Genomic DNA, 19,897 nt, shown 5'->3' on the forward strand with positions numbered 1-19,897 from the left:
GTTTATTACGGGAAAATAAAACAACAATTCGGCTAATAAAAAAAATATTTATTGGTCTGTTCGATACTTTCATCATCATTTAACCCTCACTGTCCTTTAATCCCATATTACAGCCGGACAACTTGTAGATCGCCTTGGGGCAAACTACTTGTTGGAAATGGGCCGGAGGGTTGGAACATCCATTAAGAAACTCCCATCTGAAACAAAATAATATCTTATTAAAACAGATAAGTACCCCATAAGGTAGTTCTGAAATTATGCCAGCAAAGTTTTTTCCGTGCTTGGTACGGATGTTTTTTCAGTAGACTAGAAATGTATACAGGTTTTTTAAATAGATATGATATTAAGGTATACCGGTATAATTGAATAATTTGGTTCATAACCTCGGAACTGAGAAAATTTTAATAGTTTTTCTAGGCTTATATAAAGTAATTTATAGGGATGAATTTGAGGCAAAAAATGACGTTCCAGGTTAAAAAAAATCCGAAGTTATGGCAGTTTTGGCTGATGGGGTATCTTTTTCCAATTTCAAGTTTCAAGCAAATTTCCTTTTCGCAATTTTCATTTTAAAAGGGTTATGGGCAAACAAAGAAAATTCCTATCATAATTTAATGCAAAAACGTTTTTTGTACCCCAAATATTTGCTAAATTAAAGACAATTTTCTTCAAGATCCAAGAGCCAGCAAATTTGAAGTTTTTGAAACTCATATTGGATCAACAAGATTATTATACATTAACAAACCTTTTTGGGCATAACTTATTTCGAACAAGTTGGGATATTTTCAACAGTATTAAAAAAAGAATTGAAAGAAGTCATCCATATTCTCAAAGAGACCTTAATATCATTAAATCAAAAGAGAAGAACACAAAGTGTCGGTCATTCAAATCTCGATCATCAAAGTTCAAATCTAGTTCTTTTTTACTTTTTTTACTTTTTTCTTTTTACTCATTTTTTGTACTTTTTTATTATTTTAAGGGCAGGGGGCGTGCAGCAAACTCTCAACAAAGAATAAAAATACACAGATCATTGGTGCAACAAAAAAAAAGATGAAGAAAACATGATTTTTCAACTTTCAAACTATGATGAGATTGAACGAAATTTTAATTTGGATTTATTATTATTTAGAATTTTAAAGTGGTTAGGAATATGGTTGTAGAGTTTAATAAATAGCATTAAACGTAAGTGATGTTTTAATTAGAGCAGTTTTAAATTTGAGCATAGTAAGTTATTATTTGCTTCTTACATTTAAGTGATGAACTTTGTTTCTTGGAATAAATCTACTCTTGAGTTTTTATATTAACTTACAATAAGAGTTGCCTTGCATTTTCTGAATTCTTTGTTGTTCTAATAACCGCAAACAAGGCGTATATATAAAATCGCAGTAAGCATAATGACTGAGAACAAGAGACTCATACATACAAAAAATCCTAGTCTATATGACCCCCCTAGAAAAAATTATCTTGAAATAACTGTAATTATATTTAAATCTAATGTAACAACATTGAGATAAGAATACCTTACTTAATATTATTTTCAAATTTATGCTTGTCTTAAAATTTAAAGTAAATCTTATTTTAAATCAAAATAAATTTGTAATGGTTCAAGAACAAGCTATATTTAACATTAAGGCAAATATTGCAGTTAAATCAATTGTAAATTCCTGTTATTATAATTACATATAGTGCATCCCAAATGTTATGTCTAAATTCATTTAAAATTCAGGGGTGTGTTCGAAAAAAAAACGCTCGGACCCGTCAATTTTTATTCCATTGCGCATTTTTGTACGTGAAGTTTGTATATACAGGATTGCTCAAAAATAAATTACGACCATCAACTTAATTGTTTCAAATTAAAGTACCTTTTTTTATTTCATTTTTGAATTTCGCGTGGAATTCTACGTATGTTTCATGCATCATGTCCTATACCTAAAGTCAACAGTTATCGAAAAAAAGACGACCAAACATTATTTTTGAAGTTCACCTTACGAGTCACCTTATCTCAAATTAAAATGAAAAGCTGCTCAATTATTCAATGAAATCCATCCTGATCGTCCTCCAATATGTCAAAAGGTGGTGAGTAGAATAGAGGCTAAATTTAGAGAATTCAGTCATGTTAGAGATCTGCCGAAATCTGATCGTCCTGCTCGAGATGAAAAAGAACAACTTGACGTTTTGCTTTCTTTGGAAGAAAATCCATGCACTCCTCTGTCGCAGATTGGGCAAATTTACACATGTCGAAATCTATAGTTCACCAAATAGTTAAAAAGAACAAATATCACCTCTACAAAGTTATTCCTGTGCAAGAGTTATTTGATGACGATTTCGATAGGCGAAATGAGTTTTGTGAACGCACAAAACATGTGCAATCGAAATAATAATTTAGTAACAAATATCATTTTTCCGATGAAGCCACGTTCTGTTTGAATGGTAGTGTGAACAGACAAAATTTTCGATATTGGGCAACAAAAAATCCGTATTGGATAGTGGAGGTAAACACCTAGTACCAACAAAAATGTGTGGTGTGGAGTAGTGCGCGGAAGAGTAATAGGTCCCTTTTTCTATGAACAGACTTTAACGGGACAAGTGTATCTCGATTTTCTCCAATTTGAATTAGTTCCAGCATTACTAGCTTTATTTCCAAATCCATTGGACCCAGACTATCCTGACGAAGAACTAATTTTCCAGCAAGATGGCGCTCCTTCGCACTATGCTACCACTGTGCGTACATTTTTTGATTAAACCTTTCCCAATCGGTGGATAGGAAGGAGTGGACCCATCGAATGGCCTGCTAGGTCGCCTGACCTAACATCAATGGACTTTAGTTTGTGGGGAAACCTCAAGTCGAAGGTATTTTTTAATAGGCCAAATAATCTAGACGACTTGAAAGAGAGAATTCGCAGAGAAGTGCGCGCCATAACTCCGGAAATGATTGAAAATGTGCAACGAGACTCTATTGATCGCTTTGGATATTGTCAAGCCGTGAATGGCAACCATTTTGAACATTTAACTTAATTTTTGTTCTTTTTTTATTTGTTACATGAATCGTCTTTTTTTCGATAACTGTTGATTTTAGGTATAGGACATGATGCATGAAACATACGTAGAATTCCACGCGAAATTCAAAAATGAAATAAAAAAAGGTGCTTTCATTTGAAAAAATGAAGTTGATAGTCGTAATTTATTTTTGAGCAATCCTGTATATACAAATTTCACGTACAAAAATGCGCAACTTAAAATAAAAATCGACGGGTCCGAGCGTTTTTTTTTCGAACACACCCCTGAATTTTAAATAAATTTAGACATAACTTTTGGGATGCACTGTATAATGTTCTCACAAATAATTAACCTTTCTTAAAATGCACACCAGATTAATTCTCTATATCTATTTCTATATCTTCATTCTTTACAAGATGCCAAATTATTTCACCCGATATTTGCTATACTTGGATCCAGTTAAAGATACGGAAACATCTCGTGGTAACACTTGCTTCGAACTTCGACCAATAGCAGAAGCGAGTAAATTTCATTTAGGCTCGATTCGATAGCTTCTCATATTCCTTTTCAACATGTTTGTTTACTGATTTGCCTGAAACGTAGTTTGTGATTTCCACGAGTGTCATTTAATCCCATCAATGCAATTAATCTCCTTATCCTCCAGAGATATGCGATAAAAATGAACCCAGTTTCGATTTCTCCGTTTACATTATTCTGGTTCTTTGTTCAAAGGGCTTAGTGATCCATAAACCTATCAATTGGTTGATTAATATCAATCAAAATGGAGGTTTTTTAAATTGTGTTCCATATATGTAAGGCCATTATTTAATAGCAAGTATGTAGGTACTATTTTTTTGATAAAATCAGTTTGCTGGAAAAATAGCGGGTGTTCTGGAATTTTAAATATTTTTTTGTTTTGGAATTTAAATTCTTTCTTAATTGGAAAGTTGTTAAATGGTTATTTTATTTTTAAATTTTCTTTGCTGCATGTAAGTGCCTCATGGGGAGGTGTCACTTTAAAATGTTTTAATGATTCATTTTCAAAATGTAATTATTCAGTCCACGTATATTATATAGTATACCTACTGTATAAAAGAGAATAAATATTTTTTTAATGTTTATATGAGTTTTATAGTTACGTTGTCATTTGCTTCTAATCCATAATGAAATAAGAAGCTTGACCTATATGTTATTATATTAATGTACAGATGGAGATCAAATTATAGGGTAAAATTATATTAAAATTAACCAAATTACCTAAATTATAAATTTAGGCTAACGTTATCATTTGTATTAATGACGGATTGACAAAAAAAACCTTAATAAATGCCATAAGATTTCAGTTTTTTTACATAACCTAATTCATAAATCAATCTATTAAAGAACTGTTGAAAATTAGCCAGTAAGCGAAAGTACCTTTTCTTTTTTTAAATTGTATCGCATTTTTCAACTTTGATGATACAGCAAATTTTATATTCTTATTAATAAAATATACAAGCGTAACTATTATTTGTAATAAAAATACTAGCGTTTTGTTTGAGGATGCGTAATTTAAATTCAAAATTATGTTTACATTCTATTTAAGAATAGCACATTATTAATAAAGTATAAGCTATACTTATTAATAATGTGCTAGTACAAAGATTATTAATATTTAAATAAAACGTATTTTTTGCATTGAATTAACACAAATACGTTTTCCGGAATAAAATTAGTTGTCATTGCGGATAATGAATCTAAGCTTATCTTCAGTCAAGTCTTAGTTGTAGTGGAGTTTTTTTTTCGTTTAATTTAAAATTAAGTGAGTGTCTTTGAATAAATCTAATTAATTTTAGGCCCAAAAAGGCCTTTTTGTTCAAGGTCCAAGAGCCAACCAATATGAAGTTTTGGAAACTCATATTGGATCAACATAATTATTATAAATTAATAGACAATTTTGAGTAAACCTTGGGACTCACATGAAATATTTTCCAAATTTTTTCTCAGTATTAAAAAAAAATTTCTGAGGATGATTTCGAGGTTAAAAATGTAATTCTAAGTTAAAGATTTTAAAAGTTAGGGCAGTTTTGGTTGGGAAATATTTTTTTGACAATGTTCCTAATAAATGTTTAATATTTGTAAGAATATGTTTGAGGGAGAGGATTATGAGCAAATAAAGGGATAATTTTTTGTACCTCAATAACTTTCTGACTTAGAAACAATTCCGCCCATCAAGTTTCAATCTATACTATGTTCCACATTTGGAACACAGTACTAAAAAAGAGTTCCTGAGGATAGATTTGATGATAAAAACGTCACTTTAAGCCAAACATTTCAAAGATTAAGGCAGTTTTAGTTGACCATATTTTTTTTCCAATTATCAGAGTGAATTTTCACTATTCCTAAAGAATCTTGTGTTACAAACAGACAGCTAACATTAAAGGAATATCCTTGGCCATCTTAGAAAACTTCTACACTATACGAACATTTACGAAATATAGGTACTGGTTTGTTCTTACCGGAATTTACATCCAGGCTGTAAAACCGCAGGCAATTGGTTGCAATCAGCTTCTGTCGCTACTCCGCCATACTGGTCACCCCATCCAGTAGCTGGGGCGTTCCATTGACTGCTGCACCCAGTGGTATAATAACCGACTCCTCCTAAACACCATAAAAAAATGATAAATAATTCAAAATCTTATAATTAAATATATATTATTACCTCCTGGAATAGCGATCTCGATATTAGTGAAGTTGGAAGTGGTGTTGCTACTTCCGGCTCCAGTATTGGTTATTTGAACCACCATTTGTTTACCGGAACAATCGCCCCACTGTCCCTTTTTAAAAGTAATAAGGAAACAGGTGCAGCACATGTTTTCCGGTGGGTTTTCAAAGGCGGCGGCGGCAAACCTGTTGAACGCGCGTTTCTTTTATCAGGTTAAAATCTTCAGAAAAAAAAATTATTTTTACAGCTCTTAAAACATCATTTTATTCGAGGCACTTGACCTGGTTTCTTAACTTAGAATATTGAAAGACTAGAATTAGTAAACAACAACTTTGTTTGAGTTCAACATGTGCACAGGGGCAACGGAGTGTTTTGTTTATAAACTTGATGTTCATCGATTATGTGTTGTCAAGTTTACACACATTTTCAAAAGAGGAAATTCAGAAATTCAGTTATGTATCAACCCATATAATATTGTTAGTTTAACTTATTGGTGTTAGATTTTGAGTTAAAAATAAAAAGTAGAAATAGATATTTATTATATTAGAAATTAATATTTATCCGCAGCGCCATGAGTTAAATGTGGATACTAAGCGAATGCTGTGCGACTCTTTCATTCTTTCTCATTTTAACTTTTGTGTTACTGTGTATGGCCCTTGTTTAGACAACAGAGATAAAAAGCGTATACAAAGGTTGCAAAATGCATGTATAAGGTTTATTTTTGGTATTGAGTATCGCACATAGGTTGAAAGATCTTGAGTAGTGGCTTAATATGTCATCGAGGAGAGAGTCACATTATGTGGTATTTTACTACAATATTCTTAAGATGAGGTGCCCACATTATCTTTTGGATAGGGTGATATTTAGAGCTGATATTCATCATCAGGCTAATGTTAGAAATAGACGGCGTTTAGATATTCCACGACATCAAGAAGAAATTTTTAAACGTCATTTTCTTATAATATTGCATCTGTAGTAAATAAATATATTATTGATATTTCGCTAACGACAAACGGCTTCCGAAAATGCATGAAATCTAAGCTCCAGAATATTATTTAAAAACAAAGCAATGCATTTAAAAATATGAATTTTGGATTTCTTATAGGTTTTTATTTTTGTATATTCTCTTTTTCATTTTATTTATGTAAAAATGTTTTAAATGTGTTTCTTCGATTTTTATGCACTATTTATTTATTTTTCTTTGGGTACTTACTATTAGATACTTTTTTTGGATAAATTATTCTACTTTATAGGCTACAACCAGCCCTCAACTGCGTTGAGAAGCTGAAATTATGCCTGTTAATTCGCATTTTGTCTGTTATTTTTTGTTACAATGATGTTTTTTTTACAGCTTTGTAAACATATGTATATGTGAATTAATAAACGTTATTTTTTTGTTTAAAAAGGAAAAAGGATGTATTTGAGCGTTTTTGTGAACTGTTACGATGGTAACACCTTGTGTCACACTATAGAAAAAAGGTCATATATGAAAAAAGGTAAATACCGATACTGTCATCATAAACGTAGAATAATAGAAATTTATTAAGAAATCTATAATAATTATAAAATATTTAATTTCTATAAAAATGCTTTTTATTATATAGGTACCTTTAGTCTAGTACATTAAAGAAATGTATAAATAATTCATAAACGTTGCGATGTTGTCATCTTTTTCTCTAATATAGGGACATTAAATCTACATTCATTTAACACATTAATTCCCAACGTTGCATACACGCAACATTTTAGATATTTTTTTCATACTATTAAATAAGTCTACATTTTTTAAAATAATAATATACTGTTTAACAAAGTTTCCAGTACTTATGGTGAACCTTAAATTTCTTTTTCTTCATTGTAAATTTGGAAATTTTTTACAAAAACGTCGATTCTGCAATTGTTATCTAGGTTTTTTTGAGACGTAAGTAAAAATTTTAAAAAGTATCATGATTAAATTTCATTGTTACAGATTATATCTTGGGCCGAAAAATTGAGAAATCGAAAACCCTTGACAACCGCCGCGATTAGAAGAGGATGATGAATTAATTACAACATGCAGTAAACATCGACGCTGTCTACATTCCGCCACCGGTAGATGAACTTAAGAACTTAAAGACGAGGAGGAGGTTGATGATGATATTTTAGAAAATAATAGGGATTTACTGGAGTTGGCCGGAACGTATGCAATTCAGGCTAGTTTACCTGAAGAATCAGAATCAGAGGAAGTTCTTTAATAACTAAGAAATCTAAAAACATTGTGCCAAAGTGGATAAAGAAATATCCGTCATATAGCATATTACCGCAAAATGAAAAGAAAAGAGCAAGGGATGAGTTAGAAGAAACAGTTGGTGAAAAATCTCCATTCGAACTTTTTTCATTGTATCTCGATGGGAAATGATTCTTTGTTTTACAAAAAAATATCCAACGATCATAATCGACACAAATTTGATATAACTAAAGAAGATCTAAAACGCTTCTTTGGCATCCTTATCTTTTCTGGATATCACAGTCTACCAGCTACTAAACTTTATTGGTCAAAAGTTGAAGATAAGTGTATGAAGGAGAAATAAGTTTGATGCCATAAAACACAATATACGTTTTGCATATAATGACAAGCTTGATCAAAATGACAGATTTTCAAAACTCAAACTTCTTTTCAATGCTATAAATGAGAAAAGTATGCAGTTTGGAATTTTTTCTCATAACTTGTGCATCGATGAAGAGATGGTGCCATACTTTGGTCGACACAGCTGTAAAATGTTTACGAAGGGTAAACCTATAAGATTTGGTTTCAAACTCTGGTGTTTATACAGTTCCAATGGATATCGGTAAAAATTGATTCCATATTCAGGAAAATTAAAAATAGAAAAGAACAACCAGAACTAGGCTTGGCAGAATCAGTTGTACTAAATTTTTTGTCAGTTGTTTAAGATCCATCCACGCATAAAAATAATTCCTTAAAACAAGGAAAAAGGTTGTTTTGTATATTTGATTTTAATTTAATGAAGTGGATAATTGACAGAAGTCATTTTCCTCAAAACAATTTTTTGCATTTCATTATTTAAATAGATTAATTTCTTTAAAATATTTTATAGAAATAAAGAAATGGCATTATTTCAAAAATGCCTGTTTTTAATTCAATAATATGAAGTCTTCAAATTATGAATACATGAAGTTATTAAATTATTAACGCGATTATATTACCCCAAGACAGAGAATCTTTAAAACAAGAGACAAAGTACTTGGTCTAAAGAACTGGCATAACGCGTCTGATGCCGTTCTCTGATTACTCCGAAGTCCGATACACTTAATCCACTACCTTTTTGCGTTGTTCTTGCGTAAAGTGTGTTTCCTGATTTTGATTGTGCCAAACCAGTTTTAAGGGTTTTTTAATAATTTAGCAATGGCTGATCAGTTTAAAACTTGCTTGGGCATGGATCAAAATATTACTAAAACATTCAGATGTAAGTAAACAATCCTGTTAAATCATATTACTGTTTGATAATAATGGCGGGACTAAGGCATCCTGTGGGCTTTCATATTGCAGGATCGCGTAGGCGTAGTCAGCCTAGTTTTAAATTTTTATTGTACAATTTGAGTACTACCTATATACATATTATTTTTTTATCAAATTAATACTCAATAAGTGAAAAAATTAACTTGCAGATTTATTATTCAACTTTTTAGAAAATGAAATAGAAATAGAAACATTATCAAGTTTGCATGGAAGAACATACTTGAAAGAATTAATTCAATAAGTTGGCAAACGTTTCCAATTTGAAATGCAGTTAAAAAACTGGATCTCAGATAAAGTAGGTAAGTGATAAATTTAGGCATATTCGGCATATTCCATTTGGAAATAATAAATAATATATAATTAGGGGATATAGGATACAACAACAATTACTATATAACATCCCAAAGCCTGAGTAATTTTGCATTTGAAGAGGAAATCCAATGTGGAAAAAACCATATTGACACCTTTGCTGGTGAATGATTCGAAAAATAATTGCTATGCTACAATACCTTAAATAAAAAAAAAACAGAAGAAAAACAGAACACAAGTTTATTTTTTGAATTTAAAGATATGTACATTTATTATAATTATTATTTTTGTATTCTAAACATAATTATCTTAAAATATTGGGAATTATTATTAATCAGTTGTTAAGACGTTAAGTTGTCATAAATAAGCACAAATAAAGTTATATTGTTCATAATATGTGTGTATTTATGATTAATTTATCCTCGTGAATAGTACGATATCTACAATATTTAAAAAAAATTTAGAATTCGAATCAGACAGATAATTTATTATACAACTAAGTCATTGACAATAATTAAATGCATTGCGGAGCAGCTCATTTCTAAGACGAATCGTCTCAATTATTGTTAACGACTCCGATATTTCATACTAATTCTAGAATTCCTTAAATCAAGAAATTTTTGGACCACAGATTAAAAAAAACTGCAAACTTACATAAAAAATTTATAGATTTAAATCAAGCACAACATACCTTTGGGGCAATTAAATACATTCTTATTTTAAAACCTAAATAATAATTAATCCAAGCATTTAGTTCTTTATATTGATTAATTTTTTGAGTAATATTGTTAAATAACTTAGAATAAAGTCCTTAATTTAAGATCAGACACGCAAAAAATTGCAACAAAGATTCGAAAACACTTTTTTCAATTAAACGAAAGATTAAAACTTGTGACTTAGTTTTGGGAAAAGCAGATAAGGGCAATTGTTTGGTTATTCTAGATAAAAAGTTTGAGGAGTTAATTAAAGATCATAATACGGCATATACTACCAATCTGAAAAAACTATTAATTTCTGAAAACAACACCTTTCAAGAATTAATGGAAAATAAACCTTTAATTCCCATGAATTCAAAAACTCTTTTATTATATTATGGTATGGTAAAAACTCACAAAAATAACTTTCCAATTAGACCAGTTGTTAGTTGTATAAACTCAGCTGCCTATTATTTAGCTATTCGGCTAAAAGATTGCTTAAAAAAAGTATTGTCGTTTTCTAGTAAATTTAGCATTAAAAACACTTATGAACTAATTGACGATCTTAAAATAATTTCTTTGCCAGACAATTATCTTCTTGTCTCCTTTGACATAGTTAATCTTTTTCCCAGCATACCCAGAAACGAACTAAGAGCTATAATAGAAAATGGCTTATATAAACATCAAAATCTAACACCCAGAACTAAAACAGGAATTATTTATTTGTTGCGTGCATGCCTTAATTTAGATTTCTTTAGGTTTAATGATAGATATTATAGAATGTTGGATGGTTTACCAATGTGTTCTGGTTTGTCTCCCCTACTGGCTGATATCTTTATGTCAGATTTTGAAGAAAAACTATTTAACACACAAGACAATCTTATCAACAAGATTTTAATATGGAGACGGTTTGTGGATGATATTTTTTGAATTTGGACAGGTTCCAAAGCGGAATTTCAGAAATTTCACGTTTTTCTCAACTCTTTAAATCCGAAAATTCAATTTACGGTGGAAATAGAGTGCAATAATAAATTAAATTTTTTAGATCTAACTATTAATAGGATAACTAAGAGCTTACGATAATCCATATATAGAAAACCAACACAAACCGACAATGTCATTACTGCAAAATCAAACCATTTCTTTGGGCATAAACTGGCAGCTTTTCACGCATTAATTCATGGACTCTTAACGATCCCTCTGTCACCTTTGGAATTCTTAAAAGAACAGAACACTATCTATCAGATTGCAATTAACAATAGATAATTTGATTAGAAAGAAGTTCAATAAAATATTATTTCAGTCCCTCTCTAGTGAGCCCCTCGATCAAACCATCCATCCTTACCAACCTCCGAAATATGTTAAAATTTCCTTTATTGGTCCGATTTCTTTAAGAATAGGTAATTTACTTAAGTCCATAGACAACAATATAAAAATTGTGTATAAGTCCTTTCAAAATATAAAAAGTCTTTGTTCAAGTTTAAAAGACTTTGTAAGCCCATTAGAAGGTGGTGGCGTCAAATTAAAAAACTTTTAAATTCTCAGAAGTCGCCTAATGATAAAAGATCTGCCTTTGGATTGCACCTAAGAGAAACAGGTCATTCATTTAATACAGACGACAGTTTTTAAATCACTTTAATAATTCCGTATTTTGTAATATGGTATCGAATATATTAATCGAATAAACTTAGTCTTTACAATAATAACTTTCTATACTTGATAAACTAAAAGTATCTCTTAAGACGATTGTCTGGAGATTTTCAAATAATAGTTTACTTTTAAGTAAAGGGAAAAAAGTGGTGGTGGCCGCTTTTCACAAACCTTGTGGATAGCGTTATTGTAAACGCCTGGAAAATACACAACATGGTCAACAAACAAAAAATAAGCGAACTAGACTTCAAATCAAAAATTGCGGTTGCTCTCATAAAATATGAAACAGCCATTACCGCATACTTCATATTCATATTAGAACATACAAATTTATTTATGTTGCCTAATCCGGCAACAAATGTTGCGTCAACGCAATATATATACTTTAAGTCATAATAAACAACTAAACCGTTTATAAAACTTTTATTTCTACCCTTGGGAATTAATTGGTTAACTTTGAATATTAAGTTCATATACGAATAGAATATCTTATCGTATTTTATTAAAGAAAATGCTTCATATTTTTATTAAAGAGGTAACAATAGTATCGTTTTGTACCTGTCAAAATAAGTAACTATTATGAAGTGTTTTTTTGCTATTTCTACATAAACATTTGGCATCATTGAATCAGAGATGTTGCAAGGAAACAAACTGCCGTTAGTCCCACGGCAATGCTAATTCTAGCCTTTCAATGTTCTAAGTTTCTTACCCGTAAGCCAATGAAGAGTTTATCACGACACTTTGCTGATTGGAGCACATATAAGCGGTACCACCCTCGCAGCCTGATTGGGTATTTGTGTCAATTTTGGTAGCGCCATCTTTTGCACACGATTTCACTGGACCTAAATTTAATTCAAGCATGTTGAAAAAGGAAAGGAGAAAAAAGGAAGTTCTTAGATGTGTCCAGCGATTTTTCGATCTTTTAAGCAGAATTTCATAACAGTATAACTACAATATGGTAAGTAATTGGTCAAAGAGTTACATACGAACCACATTATTGCCCTAAAGTTAAACCGTCTTTTTAAAGCTTGATAAATAAAGGTAGCAACTAAGCAAGAACATTTTCTAGTTTACCACTACCTTAGGATTTATGTGCTTACCAACTTTAGTATCGGTATTCCCAGACCATCCACACGTAGGCTTACAACAATCCCAATATCTGGACGTGGTGGTTTCTCCGGAATATCCGCCTTTAATTATTTCAATTTCTACCTGTTCTTCTGCGATGCCGCTGGCTATAGCTGCAGTAGCACCTTAAGATACAGTGTAATTAAATGAATATTTTTACGATAATATGTATAGAGGAGGAATTTGAGGGTAAAAACATGATTACAGGTTAAAAAAAAATTATAAAAATCCTCGGTCTCAAAAACATATACGGGTCATTCTCCTGAAACTGCCGGAAATTACGTAACCTTAGAAAGATTCTTTATACAAAAGAAATTTTCTTCTTTTTATGTAATAAATATTTATATTACTTTATAGTAAAAAGAATTATAAAACAAAATTAAAATAAAAAATATATATTTTCTTATTTTTTGTAACCACAGAACGTGATATGTCACGTCCGTGGACTGTCACCAACAAACTTATTTTAGTTTCATGTGTCATTAAACAAAACGAACAAAAATTTTTTTGTTCGTTTTGTTTTTGTACATTTTATTTACAGCGAAAAAATGAAAGCTGATCCTGTGCGATATGAAGAAGAGAAAAGAAAAGATAGAGAACGAAAAAAACGAAGTCGACGCCCTATTCAAGAGTTAAGTGGCCGAGTTCAAAGAAAAATTCGAAAAAATTGGAGAAATCGTTCAAGACGTTATAGGGAGAGAAAAAAAGATGCCGAAAAACAGGCTAAAAATTAAAATAAGTTTCTTAACTACAACACCGCACCATCCAGCCCTTTAGCGATATTAGAAGATATTCCTGGGCCAAGCGGATCGAGAAACATTACTCCTCAACAAATAAGAGGACAAGAACTAGCGAAGAAAAACCGAAACAGAATGAAAAAAAGATTAGGGACTTGGAGCTCTTAGTAAATACCCTAAAAAAGCGCGTGAATAAATATAAAACCCAAGCAAGCAGAGCAAATCATCGTCACCTTTCTAAAATACATAGTCCTAAATCAAACGTCAGCAACTTACAAAAATATATGGTAAAAAATATATGGTAAACAAACAAAAATATACGGTACCCTCAGCTGTAAAAAAAAACTTTTATTTGCTGAAGTGATTGAAGAGCAGGTAAAAGAAAACTATTCCCGGGAAACCGAAAATAAAAATAAGGTCTATCTTCTATCGATGCTTAATAGTGAAGTGGTAAAAAAATACAAATTTCTTACACATTTGGCGAAGCTCACATCAGATGGAAGAAAGAAGCACATACACAAGCAAGATATAGAAGCAAGAATCTTAATGTCAAAAATAAAAGTCAGACATTTTTTAGAAAAAGATGAAAATAGCAGAATAACAGCTGGAAAAAAAGAAATAATTACAAAACACAAAGTTAAGAAACAGAAGCGGCTGTTAAATGATACGCTTCTGAATCTTCACAAAAAGTTTACAGCTTTATACCCTAATTTTAAAAAGTTGAGCTATTCGACATTTTGCAAGTTTCGTCCATTTTGGATTTTGTCTCCCAATTATAAGAATAGAGAGACGTGTTTGTGCAAACAGCATGCAAATATGGGCCTTATATTGGAAAGTCTTAAGAAACATTCCATTATTAACGAATCAAGTATGAATGAGGTAATAAAACCACAGTCTAACACAGTCAAGTCACTCGACCCTTTTCGACTAACCATCCGCACCTGCCGACGCCGCCCCTCTCGCCTATCGGAGTTTATCGATCCCCCGCATGCGGGGGATTTATACCGGTTCGACGACGAAATGTGGTTATAGGGTTGACTCGGTTCAGTTTATTTTCGACGTTTACCGAGTGTGTCAATATTTTTTGTTTTTGTGAATTTAATATTCTGTCATTTAGTGCTAGTTTTACGGACTTTTACTTTAATATAATTTATATTAATAGTTATATTAATAGTTTCGCTTAGCACCAAAGTTAACGGATGAACATTTAAATCCAAATGATTTAAAAAAAATGATGCTAAAATTGGCATCACAGTTATTTAGTCATTCTGTTTCCATTGCTATGCATACCTATATTGATTTTAAAAAAATATCAGTTGAGGCCAAGACAACAGCAAATTTCATAAATGATATGAATCAATTATTTGACATTTTAAATTCAAGTACGCTGATATCATTCCAAGCATTTATGGATAAACAAAAAATGGATAAACTTTTTTCCACCTTAAAAGTCATCGGAAAAGTAAAAAATAGAAAAACTAACAAAATAATCGAAAAAGATGTAACCAAAACATTAAGATTTTTTTATGGCTGGAGGTTGACCATATCATCAACAATAAAATTATGGGAGGTATTGAAATCTAAGGGTTACACATTTTTATTAACAAAACGAAACCTTAACCAAGATTGCCTGGAAAATTATTTTGGACAAATCAGGAATGCTTGTGGAAATGCTAAAAATCCAACTCCCATTCAGTTTTGTAGGGCTTTTAAAAAGCTCTTTGCTTTAAGGTATTGTGATGAAAAGGAAGGTTCCAATTGTTTAGCGGATGTAAGTGATATATTAGTCACCATAACTCCAGATTTAGTAAAACGGGTATCGGTTTTAAATCCAACAAAAAATTATACACCAATTTTAAACATCGACAGCAAAGATTATCAAAATTTACATACAGAAGAAGGCAACACACTAGTGTATGTAGGTGGATAATTATTACGAAAATGTAGTTTTAAACATAGTTGTGATATTTGTATTAATTTTTGCAGAGGTGATGATGTGCATGATAAAACTACAATTTTTTGTGAAAAAAAAAGCCTACGAGGGTAGTCAGGGACGATTTGGGGGATTAACTGTATGGATTAACTGTGTGGATGTAACCCCCAAAGAGCTTCAATGAATACATAATCTTACTAGAGGTTTTTACGAAAAAATTTTTGTAAAAGATAATGCAGGCATTTATTTAAAAGAAGAATGTGCAAAAATACCATTTTCACACCCTTGTTCGAGTTTCCCTTTGGACTATATGTTAGCTTTATTTACAAGAGTAAGAATCTATTATACACTAAAGTTTGCAAATAGAGAAATAACTAAAACTAGAACACTAGAACAGGAAATAAGAAGGAAAACCCGGAGCTGAAAATACTGCAAAATTTATAATTTTATTGTACAAATGTTTTTTGGATTAGAATAAGATTTAAAATTATACTCGTACATAGTTCCTCTAAATAAATATGTATTGTTTATAATTTAATGTTTTTTACTGTGTAATAGAATAGTAAGTGTGCATTGTAATGCAATTACGATTATTAACAAATAAGAAATATATGCATATACCTACATATAAATCAAGTGTTTTTTTTTTAATTAAGCAAAGAAAAAATGGCGACTGGATGCATACATAAATATATTATCTATTACCTAGTTGTTGTTTATAATGTGTCACAATGAATAAGTGTCAAAACTCATCAAAATATTTTAAAATCAAAAAACCTTGATTTTACCCAATAATATTATTAAACTTAATACTTTCCTTATTGCCCCCCGTAAACGCATTTCTAATGTGAACTTTGTGGACGGACTTGTATCCTGTCATGCGAGGGGTGCCGGCGTAGTTTACAAGTGATTTACGACCGCTTATAAAAAAAGGCGGCATTTTGAGGCGATCAAAGAAGTGATTCTACTTGTTGAAATCTATATACTTTGATAAAACGTATTTGCTGTGATCAATTTCCCAAAGAATTATGTTTGGAACGGACATGTGTGCGGTGCAAAGATACAAACGTTAATTTTAATCATTATGAAAAAAACGAACAAATATCCCATCAAACGTGGGCTATTCAGAGACATGAAGTTGATATTAAGGGTCAGCAAAAAATATGTTCGAAGACCGTCAAGTTAACGAAAATTTGCACCAAATAAGAACTAGTGAATATTTTTAAAGCCACGTTAAACGGATTTATGCAACATATTTGTAACATAAATCACCAGTACGCTGCAATTGATTTAGTTAAAAAGTCACTGTCGGACACAACAGTACTAATCCACAGGGACTTTTCAGAAAATTATGTCCTAAAATATGCTTCCGAAGTTCAGGCTTCTCACTTTGGGGCGTCAAAGCAGCAAATTAGTTTGCACACCTGTGTTATCTATTATGGTGGCGATATGAAACCTGAGTCTTATTGCACCCTTTCTAACTGTTTAAGACATGACCCTGCTGCGATTTGTGCACATTTAGACCCGCTATTACAGGAAGTAAAAAAAAATGTTCCAAATTTAAAAACTATTCATTTTTGCAGCGATGGGCCGTCGACCCAGTATCGCAATAAATCAATGTTTTACCTAGCGTCTTCACATCTAACAAAGGTGCTTAACGTTGAAAATATGGTGTGGCATTTTAGTGAAGCTGGGCATGGAAAAGGTGCGCCAGATGGTGTCGGCGGGTGCTTGAAGCGCACTGCGGATAGCTTAGTAGGAAGAGAAAAAGATATATCCACTTTGGAAATACTGATTCAAGAACTTAAGCAAGCTTATAAAGGGATCCACATTATACCGATTGATGACCAAAACTTTATCGAAATGGACAAACTGGTTCCAAATGACATTCCAAGTTTTAAAGGAACATTGCGAGCCCACCAGTTAGTATGGCATCGTACTGAACCGAACACCATCTATGTTAGAAGGCTGACCTGCCAAAATTGTCATACAACTTGCAGTCACTACAACTTGGACAAATTGGTGTATAAATCTCATAATATTTTGGAAGATGGAAAGGATGATGATGACGACGATAATTTTTGGTCACCAATTCACGAACGCCTACAATACAATGACATTTATGGATCTGACAGTGATACAAGTGATATACCACTTTCAAAAAGACCAGATTCACCAGTTTAAAAAAAATATGTTTGTTATTGTGAAATTGTTGGAAAAAAAAATTTATCGACATTATGTGGCGTGTATATTATCCGTAGATTCAAACAAAGAATATACTGTTAAATTTTTCAAAAAAACTGGATTTAAAACGTTTGAATATCCAGAAGTACCAGAAATAGCCGTCATTGAAGAACAGGAAATTTAAATGGTATTAGATCCTCCTGAGTATCTTGAGAAGAAAGACGAATACCTTTTTAAAAATTTAGGTTCCATCCCAAACTTGTTTTAGCAAATAAGTGTTGTTTATAACATTTTTATAAATTATATAAGATTACTTACCTTCTTACTGTCAGTTATAAAAATCATTAAAAGAATAAAGTTTCGTTTTGAATCATGTTTTTTATTTAAATCTATTAAAATGCATTAATTTTATAATTTAAAACTAAAATTTTTGTACTAGCAAGAAAATAGATCATGTCCGTCATGGCATGTCACTTCCGTATTCCACCCAAATAATTTTTTTGAAAATTTGACCAAAATATATTTTATTCAGCTCGACCACTATGGTCATTCTATAAACTAATTTACTTTTATTGGATTTATTCATCAAAATCACATTTTAAAACGAATTTATTTAATTTCAATTGTACTAGTATTATCCGGTCATTTTTTGAGAATAACCCACACATTTGTTTTTATTTTTTTTTTCTACATACGTAGGTCTCTTTGAGATAATGGAGAAGTTCTTTCAATTATTACAGGTTAATGATGATGAAGTATTAAATTTTTGCTATTTTCGAGAAATAATTGGAATATTCTTAAAAGGCTTTGGGGCAAATAAAGGGCATTTCTTACTGATTTTTTTTTTGCCTTTGATTGTATCATTCAAGGACCAAGGATCAAACTACTTTTTCAGCATTAAGATTTTTATTCATTAATGGACTTTTTGCATATAATTTGAGAACCATTTTGAATATATTCGTAATTTTTTTAAAGAAGTATAAGAAAGTTCCTGAGGATGAATTCAAGACTAAAAACTTCATTTTAGGTTCAAAATTTCGATTGTTACGGTAGTATTGGTTGTGGTGCTTTTTTTGCGAGCAAATTTTTGCTGAAAATATTTTCGAGCAATAATTACGATATTATAAAAGACTGAATGGCCAAAAATGAAACTTTTTTGTGCCTGAAATATACTTTCCCAGTTAGAGGTGACATTCAAGGTCGAAGCTTCACCGAATATGAAGTACTGAAACTCATTTTCCAGCTTTAAGATTTTTATTCATTAGTAGATATTTTTGGGTCTAAAGAACCGCTGAAAATGGTTTCACAATTTTTTTAGCAAAATATAGGCGATTTCTTGAGGATGAATAATTGAAGGGTAGTAACGACATACTATGTTAAGGATTTCGATAGTTAAGGTATTTGGTTGTAGTATTTTTTTATTAGAACATATTTTTTATTTTTGAAAATATTTTCAAGAAATAATGCAAATATTCATTAGATGATGTTTTTTGTGCCTCAAATATAGTGTTTGAGGTAAATGCCATTTTATCCCCCAAGGACCAATGATCACCGAATTTAAGATTTTCATTCATAAACAGACATTTTGGGTATAACTTTTGAGAACCACTAAGAATATTTTTATAATTTTTTTATAATCATATAGAGGAATTTCTATAGATCATTCTAAATTAGTTTACTTTTATACATAAAAGGGTACTTACACAGGCTCACCGCACATAAAAACGCACTCAGACTTTTCATAGTTGCCACTAAAGAAAACTAAGGTGAATAATACTATAATAGAACTATCGAGTACTATTTATATCCATGCTTATCAGCCAAGATCACTCTTTAGCCGTATGGAAAAAAACGGTGTGGCACTTCAACTTTAATCTTATTTTCTAGGGTTTGTAAATACACTGTTACTAAATAACGCTTTCTACAATATAAATACATAATATTGTTTTTTATTAAACGTATAACCCAATTCTTGTATAAGCAAGGACAACAGATATCCTTTAGCAATTCTCCCTATTAAAATAGCAAAGGACCGAAAAAAAACAC

The 19,897-nt window shown here is 31.0% G+C and overlaps 1 protein-coding gene across 2 annotated transcripts; it reads right to left on the minus strand.

Moving 5' to 3' along the window:
• Positions 1-27: 27 nt before the first annotated feature.
• Positions 28-19,698, minus strand: LOC126733764 (endoglucanase-like). 2 transcript variants are annotated; one of them, XM_050437198.1, is made up of 6 exons: positions 19,555-19,698; positions 12,970-13,122; positions 12,579-12,711; positions 5,696-5,883; positions 5,493-5,634; positions 28-197 (listed from the first exon to the last, which is right to left on the minus strand). In XM_050437198.1, exons 1-6 carry the CDS (start codon positions 19,592-19,594, stop codon positions 80-82), a joined length of 774 nt encoding a protein of 257 aa, XP_050293155.1. In that variant the 5' UTR covers positions 19,595-19,698; the 3' UTR covers positions 28-79. The 2 variants fall into 2 exon arrangements, with proteins under 2 accessions (XP_050293155.1, XP_050293227.1); XM_050437270.1 differs by having other exon boundaries at positions 12,970-13,110; positions 19,555-19,609.
• Positions 19,699-19,897: the final 199 nt, after the last annotated feature.

This window comes from Anthonomus grandis, chromosome 1, assembly GCF_022605725.1.
Source record: "Anthonomus grandis grandis chromosome 1, icAntGran1.3, whole genome shotgun sequence".
Taxonomy (NCBI): domain Eukaryota; kingdom Metazoa; phylum Arthropoda; class Insecta; order Coleoptera; family Curculionidae; genus Anthonomus; species Anthonomus grandis.

Excerpts from the sequence above, each read along its gene's own strand:
- LOC126733764 (XM_050437198.1), bottom strand. The coding sequence starts at position 19,594 with ATGAAAAGTCTGAGTGCGTTTTTATGTGCGGTGAGCCTGT. Across the intron at positions 13,123-19,554 it reads TTTATGTGCGGTGAGCCTGT|GTGCTACTGCAGCTATAGCC; the intron begins GTAAGTACCCTT and ends CTGTATCTTAAG. Across the intron at positions 5,884-12,578 it reads AACTCTTCATTGGCTTACGG|GTTTGCCGCCGCCGCCTTTG; the intron begins GTAAGAAACTTA and ends CGCGTTCAACAG.